Genomic DNA, 12,700 nt, shown 5'->3' with positions numbered 1-12,700 from the left:
TTCATGTATATGTCACTCCCTGGGGAGAAGATGAAAGAATACACATTATAGGACACACATGATGTCATACAATACACTATCAAAAAATATTTGATAAGAAAATAATAAGTCTTCGACAACTCACTGTATTTGCATTCTCAATTGCTTTTACCTAGGGAAGTACTTCTCACACAGAGAAGTGTAGACCTCTGTGGTTTTTTCCTTTAAATGAAATGATCTCTAAAAACAGAGGTAAATAAACACCGTACAGGGCAATTCCACATTAGCACTGAATACCCGAGTGAGGAGGGTTGTAAGTGGAAAAAAACCCCAACTTACAACACTGAGTAGCTAAGGACCAATTAGAAGGTAATACAATTTTTTGACAGTAAAAATTCACTTAACCCTGTAAGGAACGTCAAAGGCCAAAACAGTCCATGTGAATACCACTTAAGATTTGGGAAAATTACTTGATAACGCATGGGTCCTGCTTTGTTCAGAAAAGATGGCATTTACTTTATTACTTCATTCCCCTCTGTTTTCTACTTGTTTTCTGTGTACTAATATAAACCAGGTATCTCAAACTTCACCCAAGGTATCTACATGGAAATACTTTCTAGTGATCAGGGCTATGAGGTTAACACCAGAATAGCATAATTGTCCAAAGACAAGCAACGGAAACACATAGTATATGGCCAAAATGGAAATAATGAGTGTTCACTTACCATCTCTCACATTTCTTCATGGCAGGCTTGAGAATCAGGTGGGATGCAATGGTAAGTATGAATTGGGGAACTTATCTGTCTCAATTGCATTAATTTCAGTCACACACTCCAGTAGTTATCTTTGTCCTTCTAGCAACATCAGCCTTCTCTGTCCTCACCACCAGCTATAGCCTTTACACATGAAATATATCCTGCCAAACTCCAAATCCAAAACACTCTGACCCATTAAAGGTCTCCCCTTTTCTTCTATTAAGAACAAAGAACACATTATATTTTTCTATGTGAAGTATGCTATTAAATAATAGCTTGTACACTAATTAAAGCAAATGTAATTGTGAGAACACACTGACATTGTTAAAGTAAATTACCCAATTTGTTAATAGCTTCATTTCAAGTGACCTTAATTGTATTAATTGTGATATTGAGCAAACTAAATTGAAGAGTATTAAATGCATTGTTCCAGTCTGTCCTTAGAGGATCAACTTTCTCATTATATCAATGAAATGGGAATACTACCTACCATGCTCCTCAAAACTTTTGTTGGAATGTGGTGGACGCTGTAACTTGGAGTAAAAATTTACAGCAGCAACAGTTATATATAATAACCTAGTTATTCCATTTCAATGTAAGAGAAACCTCAAGCATTTCAAAGTCAGAAAAACAGTTTGTCAGATGCAATATACAGGGAGAAGGTACAACAATAATGTTTCTGAAATTTCATTCAGGTCTTATAAAGTCTCTGCTGGAGACACAACTAACATTCACCAATTTCTCTAAGAAAGATCCCTGTTTCAGAGAGGATCACTCAAAAATATAAAATATTGCTAGAATAAACTGAATAATAGCATGATGATTCTTAGAAGAGAAAATGTAGCAGCAAGATGTCATCAACCTACTATAGTCAAAAGAGAACATAATAATGCACACATACACAGATGCATGTAAATTAAAATACAACCAGATCCACAAGAAACAATCAAAATTTAAGATTTCTTAAAAGAACTAATATCTTCCATTTGAAGTATTAGATTGCAAAAGTGAAAATCCCTGCCATAAATTTCTTATCAACTATTTAAAAACGCTGTTTTAAAAAGCATGTCAAAGTGCATATATGCCATGTCCATCTTTTGTATCTTGAAAAAAAAAATCAGACATAAGGAAAATAACATAGGCCAAATTAATCAACAGTAAAGGATGAAAATACTATCTTAATGGATTTTAAAGAGAGAGAGAAAAAAATCTTTAAAGACTTATTCTGAATTTTTTAAACTTGCAAACAAGCACATTCTCATGGCTCATCATAGCTCAAGATTCAAAGTTTATCAGTCACATAAAATTTGGAGAGCTACCAATGCCCAGACCTTTCTCCAAATGACACTTACCTCATCTGTAATGATCTACTTTCATTTGTTCAGCTAGGTAACTGTCTCATGCCTAGCATCTGCAACATTAATCCTTGCAGCTGTTCCTAGTGAACCATGTCTTATTCTTCTCAGGCCACTTCTCCAAAATCTGAAGAATACTTTGAATTTTACATCTACTCTCCATTGTGTCAACAGTCCTATCCTAAATAAACCATGTTTTCTCTCTATTCCTTCACTGAAATGTTCATAAAAGCACTGAGTACTACTACATTCAATCAACATATTTCTGGAATCCCATCCAATATACCCTTTCAAGCTGACAGCAAATGAACAAAAAGTAGTCAATGCATGCAGTTTTCCAAACAGCTATACTTAAGAGCAATCCATGTATTTTTGAGATTTCTTTCATTTTATGAAAACGGTGAGAGAGTTTCTTAACTCCAGCTGGACATGACATCTCCTGGTTCTCCATCAAGTTTTGGTATCGGTTGCACATACCAAAAATACAATACTTCATGTAGATTAACAAATCTGACTAGCTCAGTAATTAAATATTTATTTTCAGCACCCTTATCATTCCTGTGTTTTTTTCAATCACCTCATCTCAGTGAAGGCTTTTATCCCTTTGCCTCCAAGGTAAGCATTTAGCAAGGCTTCAAAAACACAATTCAGTTGTCCTGATATTCTACAATATTGCACAGAACATCTCCGATGGACCACCTCTCCACCACATTTCTGTGATTCATGATAAAAAAAAATTAAGATACCGTTTTTCACCAAGTTGATTCTGTATCACCCCTGAAACTTAAGACTGCATTGAAAAACCTTCTCTTTAAATAATTTTGTGAAAGCAATGATGGACAGACTGCGTGGACGGGAATGACTGCATATTTTGATGCCCAAAGAGCTAACACCGACCAAGCAAACGCTTTATTTAAAATGAAACATTAAAACTTCAAAGACGTATTCTGGATATATAAAGTTTCAAATTAAAATGCACTATGTGTTTCACAGCAAAAAAGCCTATGAAGATGAAATGGATGCTTTATATAAAATATTTACATAGATAGAACATAAAAAATGTACCATAGTTGGTAACCTTTATGACTTGGGGAACCATGTATTTACATATCTTTATCCTCGCATGTGCGTATGTGTGTGTTGTGTATATATTTTTAACAGTTGACAGCTGTTTTAGAGCATACAGAGATGCCAAGCTGAATGAGGGTCTTGATTACTTCAAGATTAGCTATCTAAAGTTTCTATTCATTTTAAGTGTTGTTAGTGCGAAGAGTCATTAGTCACTTCCTTGTCTCATAGAACATCAGCATACATTTACATTGTTAATGAACATTTGGGGTAAATGAATTAATGGCACTTTTAAACATCAATTCAATCCTAATAACTTTGTATGTCATAGAAATGTTAAGGTTGGGATAAAAATGAGAAACCTTTTCAGTCAAGGTAACTAATCGCTTCTGGGCACAATAAAGGGTAAAATTAACTTACAGTGGTTTTTAACAGGGTGAAAAATTTGCTTTTTCCTGAAACAGAGTTGAGAGAACTGCCAATATTTTTTTTTAAAGAAAATCGAAATCAGAAGAAAATGTTCATCTTTTTCTTGACTGGGGTAGACTAGAAGCAAACTGTTTTTCCTCTTGAAAATGGTTATTATTTTAGGTTATTGAAAAAGATTATTTTCAAATTTCTAAAAATATGTACAAAAAAGCATTTAGTTGATCAGGTTAAAATGGCTTCATATCGTTAAGACGTCAAATATAATAGAAAAGAAACACTGACCTAGAAAAGCTATTCCATTTAATTGTCAGGTTTTAAAATACTTTCCCCTAGATGTACATTCACATTTTCAAACATTAAAGAAGCTTTATAAACCAATGAAGAAATAGTGAAAAAATTAACTCAAAGGGACAATGAAGTTTTACCAATATATTTTGAAGCAAAACATCAGCTTCTTCTAAACTGAAGTAATAAACATGACTGAGCAAAACTTGACATAGCTTTTTAATAAACACTAGTAAACAGATGATTTATAGACAGATACACCCACAGAGAGTAGTTGATCTGGGTGAGGGACTTGGAAAATGTGACAAAGTTGTTTCAACTCTGTAATTTAAAATAAATTTTTTATTTTGCCCTCCTGGTACATGTGTTCAATGACTGGAAAATTACAGGTAGTTAAGGTGCCACTGTGTATAACTGAATACTTGAGGAATGTTTTCATGACAAGGACGAGCTTTCTCATTAAGCTTATCACTTTCTTCGAACCAACTATACTGTCACTACTAGCAAGTAAGTAGAAAAGATGAGCAACACAGACACGTGTGCATTATCCAAGCAGTTTGTTCTCATTGTTCATTAGGGTCTTCCAAATACTGCATTTAATTAATTTACTTTAGATTATGTAGTAATTTCTACCTTTAGAGCCTGTTCATTTTATCTCAACTTCGAGGTGATTTTTTAAATAAGAATATAGGTGCTGAGTCAAACAAAAAATCAGCCTTTTAATTTGCATAATTTCATTCAAAATAACATACTGAAATTTACTGCAGAATCAAAAAAACCACACCCTCCCCCCAGAAAAACCAAACCAAACCAAACCAAACCAAAAAACCACAAACAAACAAAAAAGATCCCTAAACCCAAAGCAGTGTAAGAGCCCATGCTTGAGAAAGTAACATAAAGCCATGCTCCATTTCAATATTCTTATGCTGAAGTCAGTGTTTGGTTTATGATTAAAAAAGGATGACAGCGCATTAAACATTTGGCTAATGCTTCTGTCTATAATTGAAAGTTGACTTTTCGTGGTTTTCATTAGTGTCAGAGTGTTCTACACATACTCTGTGAAATGTTCTTTAAGTTGCCCTGTTCAACTTCATTGAGAGAATTAAACAAATTATGACAGGTACAGTTATCATGACACACTTATATAAGGTATAAACTCTAAAAAAAGTACAGAAATACAAAACTCACCTTCCCCTGGCTTGTTCAAAAAACTCTGCAAGGGATCAATGCCTATCTCTTGTTCCTCTGTTTGCAAAGGGTGACTGGTTTCTGACACAGAATGATACATATTGGCAGTAGTAAATTCCAACTGAAGAGTATTTATCTGGAGGAAAAAACCAGAGAAACATTCAGTATTCCTTTAGCTACTTTTAAATCACACAATTCGAGAGCAAAGGTACTTAAAACCTCCTCTTACTTTCCAGGCATATCATCACCATTAGTTGTCTAATAGCAGAACAACAGTGTTTCCACTTGAATGTTTTAAGTGTTGCAATATTTAGAGTCCAAAAAAATTGTTATACTACCTACAAATACCACACTGCAAGTAGAAGTCCAAGTGTGGCTTTGACAGACTGTAAAACAGAGCAAGAGCCTCTTTTCCTTCCTTTTTCTAGTTTTCCCTACTCATCTTTTAGTCTGATTCCAAGGAGAGCTGATGCTAGTTCTTGGGCATGATGGAGATTATAGAGCAAAACTGAGGAAAGACAATCATCATCACTCTTCTGGACTCAAGACCTCTCATCCCAGAAAATCCTCCTTTTAGCAACTTCTTTTTCAGAAGTCGTAGGTCAAGTATGAGATAACAGCGGCAGACATGCAAAAAGAGACTGGGTTAATACTGATTGGCTTGATAAGTAAATTTGGTTTTATCAAGATTTATATTAGCTTTTGTCTTGGTTCTGGCCAGAACAGGGTTTTGCAGTAGCAAGGAGGTGGCATGGCTAGGGCCCAGAGGTTATTCTGTACCATGTCATGTCATTGCCATGTGCAGGGTGAACTGAGTCTCTTCCAGGAAGAAAGGTTTTTTTCTGGTTAAGTAAGTACGGTGGAGGGAGCGGTTGGGTAATGTCAGCTCTGCGATGGAGGGAGTGGTCGGGCATCACCTGTTGTTGGGCTTTCTGCAGTGAGCAAGAACGTTTCTTTTCTTGTACCCTCTATCATTAGTATTGTTGCTGTTACTGGTCAATTTTCTTATCTCATTTTATACTGGAAACTGCTGTTTCCAGTAAATTGTTCTTATCTCAAGCTGTGATCTTTACCTTTACTTAGCCTCCAGTTCTCTCCATCCCACCACAGGGAAGAGGGGGAGGGGGGAGTGAGCAAGCGAGCTGTGCATGGCATGCAATGGTTTCACTGGGAAAACTAAACTGGAGAATACCATTCCTTAAACCATGATAGTTTTCTAGAAAGATGATGTTAAGGATGCATTTTAAGAAACATAATCAACTAGCTGGTGAACATTTACAAAGACATCTTCCAAAAATGAAGGCCAAAAGGGGAGTAATGGCAGAACTGAAACCTTAGGAAGTAGGTGATGCGGATTCATCCTCACAGGCCCCTGAATGACATTCACATCGCTATCAAGCAACTGAACAAGAACTATGTTAGAAGCTCATGTGGGGAGTGCTGGAAGCTACTATTGGCTGCAACAAGTAAGAGGATGCCAATAAAAGGGTGAAAAGCAGACAAGGTTATGATCAGCGCATAAGAAGGAGAAACGACCTTTCCAGTGCATTAATAGTGCAAGAGTACATTTGCCAAGACTGCATTTTAGTCACTGTACAGCAATTTATTAACTTGCAACACAAAAAAACCTAAGCCAGCTAAATAGGTCTGATTTGCCCAAGCACACTAAGTAGCTACCTACAACCACCAGATGAGTTTTAAATATCACTTACCCTAACTGCTTTGTTTACAAGTACCATAACTTTCTAACAGCAAGAAAATTGTATTTAGAAAGAAATCAAAAAAGAAATACAGAAAGAGGTATGCATCTACACTTTCAGGACTGGCATATTAACGAATTTGAAATCACTTCAATTATGCTTTTCCTTTGGTTCCTAGAAGGTATGGTGTTGACCGTGTAGGCTTTATACCTTCAGTTTACTGTCAATAAATGAAAGGGAACTGGGATTCTTAAGACCTTTTTATACTCTACACGTTCTTGATTTTCCTAGTAAGTTATGCGGAAAAAACCCTCCAAGCCCCCAAACCCCCTAAATAATAAACAAACCTAGTTGGGCCACTAGTAGGCATTTCCTTGAAACCAGTGCATCCAGACTGTTTTCAAAAGGATGCTCTCTCAGCCATATTCCCTGAGGGTTTTATCCTTTATTTGCCCTGGCACCTGTGTTGCTGTGGTGTTGAAATGGTCACATCATCTCTCACTTCTGTTTAGCTGGAAGAGAACATGTGAAGGTCTTGGGAACAAGGAGCCAGGAACTGAGGGAAGGTAGGACTTACCACCTGAGCAGTGGTACACCTTTATGTCAAATTATAACAATCATACAATTATATGACAAAACACACCACTAAAACACAAAACTGCCTTGAACAACTCTATAATAGGCTCAACAAAATGTGCCATGAATGTATGTACACATCATGTGTTTCCTATGTAATTTTTAAACTATAACGAAAACTGCACGAATGGTATCTTGAAGAAAAATATTTACAAACTTGCTAGCCCCTTAAATAACGTTTGCCTGTAGTCTTATGGCTACAAAATATAGAGAGATGTCTACAAATACCTGATATATTAAATAAATAATAAAAACTTACAATAATTTATTTAAAAAAAGAAAACATAACCCACCATCAACTTTGCAGAAGTAATTTTCTCCTGCTGGTATTTTAGTTGCTGCTCTCATTCCTTTAGCTATATCGCTGTAAATATCTTTCTAATGATCCACTGATTTTGTCTTCACAAAAATTACAAGCTTATTTCAAACTGTGCTGCTTAAGTTTAACTCTTTATTTTTATGGTACTTCAGAGATTGCTACACAATCTGAACAAAGGACAACCCTGAGTGTCTTTCAAACTGAGAACCAGGCACAAAATGACCTTACCAGTCATTGTAGTTTCAGCAGCCACCACTTAGTCAAGACACAGTATGTTTCAGACTTACACTGTCTTACATCCATATATCAAATTAGCCCTAGCAAGTTTGGTCTTCTATATTGTTCTCTTCTGTATCCACCTTCTTTTTTTTTAAAATACTCCCCAAATGCCATACTTTACAGTCTATAAGAACCATAATTTACTTTACAGACTGTTAGAGCAGTTTTAAACAGCTGAATAGATTTACTTTTGGTATCTGCACAGTGATTTAATCAGTTACTTGTGTTTGTTTATGGATACATATGATTAGAGTTAAAAAAAGTATCACTACCTATTAGTCTTCACTCCTTAGTCCAAGCAATTTTCTACACAGTTTTACACTTATGTTCTTTTCTGCTCTTCTAACAAAGAGCAAAGAGAACTATTAAACCAATTATGATTACACTTGGGATCTTACTCTGAGACAGATTAATTCTTTACAGGTTTGTGGTTGATTTGTAATGGCCTATAACATATTGTTCATATTAAGTAAGATGCAATTTAAAACCATTCTCAATGTGAAACAATAAAAATGTTATAAAACTCTGAAATTCAATTACTGGATTGCAAGACTTGATACTGGCTAACCCTAACATCTCAGTGAAAGCTCAAAGTGACACTTTAACCTATTTGTTCTTTTTTTTTAAACCTCCAAAGATGAAGTGCTAAAAAACTGAAACACCAGGCGTGCTTCCCACAACTGGGAGTTCAACTATTCAGTAATACACGTGAAAAAATAATTAAGGCTATGTATGAAACATTTATCTAGTCAGGGAAATTAGTAGAAACACTCATGAGCCCAAGGAAAAGGCAGACATAGAGACTCTTTGTGTGGCTACTGAACTTAAGTAGTAGGGGGAGCCTTTTTGTGCCACCAAGGACAGTGCCCCAGGTTTGCTCCTCGCCGACCAACACACATGGGGTGAATCCTGTCTGCCTTTCAGTGAAGGCAGCTTGTCAGCACATCTGTTCTCAATGGAGACCACAAATCCCTCGAGAGACAGGCTTATGGACTCCAACAAAGAACCATACCAGATATCAGAAGGGCTCTGTGGAGATACCTGCTTATAGCACATCACCCCCTCTCCCATGACCTCCTCTGTATTCCATAAGTGATAGAATACCAACCTGTTTTCATTAGGAAAAACTTAACTGATGTTTACTGACATCTACCTAACTAACAACCCCTTTCTACACAGCAGAGATTAACTACTTGCTGCATTAGATAGTCTGATTTAACATACCCATTCTAACTCAGAGAATTCTCCTTGTTCTCACTGGGTACTTACTCTTAGTACTTACTTGGAAGTTGCCTGCTTCTTTTTTAGATGTGAGAAGGTTTATTCACCCAAGAGTTTACAAATATTTTGCCTTCCCTATTAGCTACTCTAGCACATTATGTGATTTCTACCACCTTTAGCCATAAATCAGTCTTGTATAATCATGCCTTCATTAGCATTGCCATTTTTCCTGTATACAAACCCATGAGTTTGGAATGCTTAAACAAAATTACATTTAAAACATTCAAAACCAAAACCCACTTCTTCTCCAGACTGTCAGGGTCAACAGCCTCAATTCAGCCATACTTCATCTTCCATTATTAAGTCATATCTAGATAGATAGAAATACAAGACAAAGCTAAAAGTCTAAGTGAGATATGTTTCTATCATTAGCTGTACAGCCAGTGAAGCACCCATCACTTTTGGACCAGAGCTGGGTGAAACATGGCAAAAACAAATACACAGAACTGTACAAGGCAGAAGACTAATCTATAATAAGATTATAATAAATGTTCATATAATAAACTGATTATAATCGATGTTCATTAAGAAGATGGAAAATTAAAACAAAACAAAAAAAAAATTGTTACATTCTTTTAGCAGTGAGAGTATTCACTACCACAAGAGCAACTGGTAAGACTACCCTAATCTCAAAAATGTTGATAAATCAGCATTTCTTAAACAAAACATAGCACAGTTGAACATGAATACTGTACCTTATTTCATGTCATAAAACATTCACTAACGTCTTCACTTGTCACAGATACTGAATAGAAATATTCAGTATTCAAATAAGCAGTTTATGGATGAAAAGCATTGTTTCAAAAATAGTGACTAAATTATTTCAATTTAAAAAACCTAAAACCCACCCTTAAGCATCACTGTTTATATGGACTTTGAAAAATTATTTACTCAAAGCATGAAACACCCCAAAACACATCAAAATTAATGTTTAAGAAGTGAAGAGTATTCATATTGTTTGGGCAAAATTAGAAAGTATAATCAGTCTCAGCAAGGGTATTTTGAAGGTGTAACTGAGTAGGTGAAACAGAATTAGGCAAAGCTTTTATAACACCCATTTTCCCTCCCTTCCCCATCTCCAGCGGTAAATGGAAGGAGAGGAACTGCAGGCTTGGGGACGTACTCAAGATGAGGGCTGAAGCACTGCACAGGTTGCAGCACTTGCCCCACTCTTGCTCTCTGACATCCTCTTACCTCTAAACAATCAAGCAACAGAGCAAAATATTTTATGCCTAAAGAAAGGAAAATGAGAACCCACTAGCTCTGAGGACAAAGCTGAACAATGCTGCTAAATCTTGGATATGCTAAAAATAAAAATCTCTTTCCATCAGTACCAGCAAAGCTACCTGAATATGACATTACTGAAAACTACTGAAGCGTACCGAAGTGTTTTAATAATACTTTGCATTCATTCTATTAGACTGTATCAACCACCTTCTCCAAATTATCTTTGGGCCTTTATTTCATGCCATATAGCAAAGTTTACCATTTTAATTACTTAAATTGATGACAAGTAGGGGAAATACTTGTTTAGCTAAGTGATAAATTAGCTGCCCTGTGAAGTCAAATTGATTAAGACGACCTGACTAAAAGCAAGTGTCTGATGTGGTAATGGTCTTATGCATGTTTTGTTAAGTTTGACAGCATCATGTTATGAGGGTTCACAACTCTGCCCCTCATTTGTGGCTTATGAAGTAATCAAGCATGTTAGAACACAGAAGTGAGGATTTTCCAGAATGTGAAAACATTTTAAAGTAGGTTAGAAATTAAATATTAGGAGAATAAACATGCATTGGGTTTATTTAAAGCAATGAAGCACAGATGTCTTCCAAATAATCTAGAAGCAGTCCCAGATCATGGGTTTTCTTACACTAGCAAAATTAAATTATTCCTCCTAAACCAGGGATTAAAAAAACCAAAAATAAACAGCACGCTAACTAGAGGGTCGAGTAGAAGACAGTCCTGAACATGAACTTTGGCAAATGAGGAAAAGAGGACCATTGATCTATTTCAAGCTGGATATTTTACCAGGATACTCATTAATAGGCATTTTTGAAAAATCTGTTCTTACTGTAATATTCATTGCTTTCTTCTTTGCTCTAGGAGTGATTTTTACTTAGGCCACAGACACCATCTATCTCACAGCACTGTGATCTTCAGCTCTCCATCACTTGAGGCCTTTACTACCATCATCTCCATTTAAATACAGAAAATACTAGTTCCAGTGCCTCCAAGAGAAAAACCGCCAAAAAATGCCACCAAACCCAAACAACCCTCCCACACACACAGAGCAGCTCAAAACCAGCTAAGATTCCTACTCAGCCACTTCCACAGGTTGCCACCACCCACTGAAGAAACATGCCTGGGGAAGAACACTTACTAAGTCAGAAGAAAAGTGCACAATTTGACAAACTTTGGATAGCATAAAGCAAGTCTGTTATCTTTTAGAAAATGTATCAGATTATGTATCATTAAAATAGAATGATGCAAACATAAAAAATGGTCTGACATGGTGGAGCAGATTAACATTAACATCAGCTGGGATCCAGAACAAAACAAACAAGATCATGCCACTGATGGACAGGTTAACAGCCAGCGAGTCTGATGGTCATTAAATGCAATTAATTTTGTCCCATTTAATAACATTTCCTGCATTTTAACTTCTGCCTGTCTGATCTCTAATACAAAAACAGAGTTACATTGGACTTTAAATAAGTTAATTAAGTATTAAAATCAATCATGTGAAAGTCTTAATATTTAATATTGTTAGATTGTATATCAAAGTGGTTTTATTATTTATTTACTCCAAACCTTTCCAGAATACTTCATGTGGCAACAGGGAGTCTGTATCTCACAAGATAAATGCATTTACAATGCCAAATAAATTATATATAAAAGCATTTGTCTTAATACATGTCATTCAATATTAAATATCACCCATTGGTACCACCCTGAAACCCTAATCCATTTTTACCAACCGCACATTTGTATTATTCAAATGTTGTCTATTAAATAGTTGTCTCGAGAGCCACAGTAAAGGAATACATACCTAAGAACAATTATCATAGGAGCTTTAAAGCACTGTCTACAGTTTTAACCCTACCAACTTTCATGTCTTACCAGTACTTAAACATGCAAAGTATAAATTCAGTAGTGAATTAAAATGTCAAGGATAAGAAACAACACAAATAGCCTGGGACCATGGCAATGTATTCTCTTGGTAATTCACATGATAGTTAAAAAAAAAAAAAAAAAGACAAAAAACTTTTTCTTAAATAAAAACTTAAAATTCTATTGATTTCAAAGACAGGAAATCTTCCACGCATTTGATACAAGCAGGAAACAAGTTCACACACCTGCTGGTTTTCAGTTTTCTTGAGGTTACGTGATTCTGCAAGAAAAACTAGTTTGACTAAGGAAGAAAAA

General features: G+C 35.6%; 1 protein-coding gene across 8 annotated transcripts in view; it reads right to left on the bottom strand.

Annotated features, from left to right (window-relative positions):
* TBC1D5 (TBC1 domain family member 5) overlaps window positions 1–12,700 on the bottom strand; it is a 316,694-nt gene that overhangs the window by 180,864 nt on the left and 123,130 nt on the right. For 6 of the 8 annotated variants that reach the window (XM_032108463.1, XM_032108445.1, XM_032108492.1 and 3 more), the window contains one exon: window positions 5,060–5,195. In XM_032108463.1, coding sequence (XP_031964354.1) covers window positions 5,060–5,159 — 100 coding nt within the window. In that variant the 5' untranslated portion in view covers window positions 5,160–5,195. Of the gene's footprint in view, window positions 1–5,059; window positions 5,196–5,407; window positions 5,413–9,514; window positions 9,585–12,700 lie in introns of those variants that run through there. The other 2 variants (XM_032108473.1, XM_032108483.1) reach the window with 2 other exon arrangements.

Source organism: Corvus moneduloides, chromosome 1 (assembly GCF_009650955.1).
Source record: "Corvus moneduloides isolate bCorMon1 chromosome 1, bCorMon1.pri, whole genome shotgun sequence".
Classification (NCBI taxonomy): Eukaryota; Metazoa; Chordata; class Aves; order Passeriformes; family Corvidae; genus Corvus; species Corvus moneduloides.
This window is presented reverse-complemented; position numbering and strand designations above follow the sequence as displayed.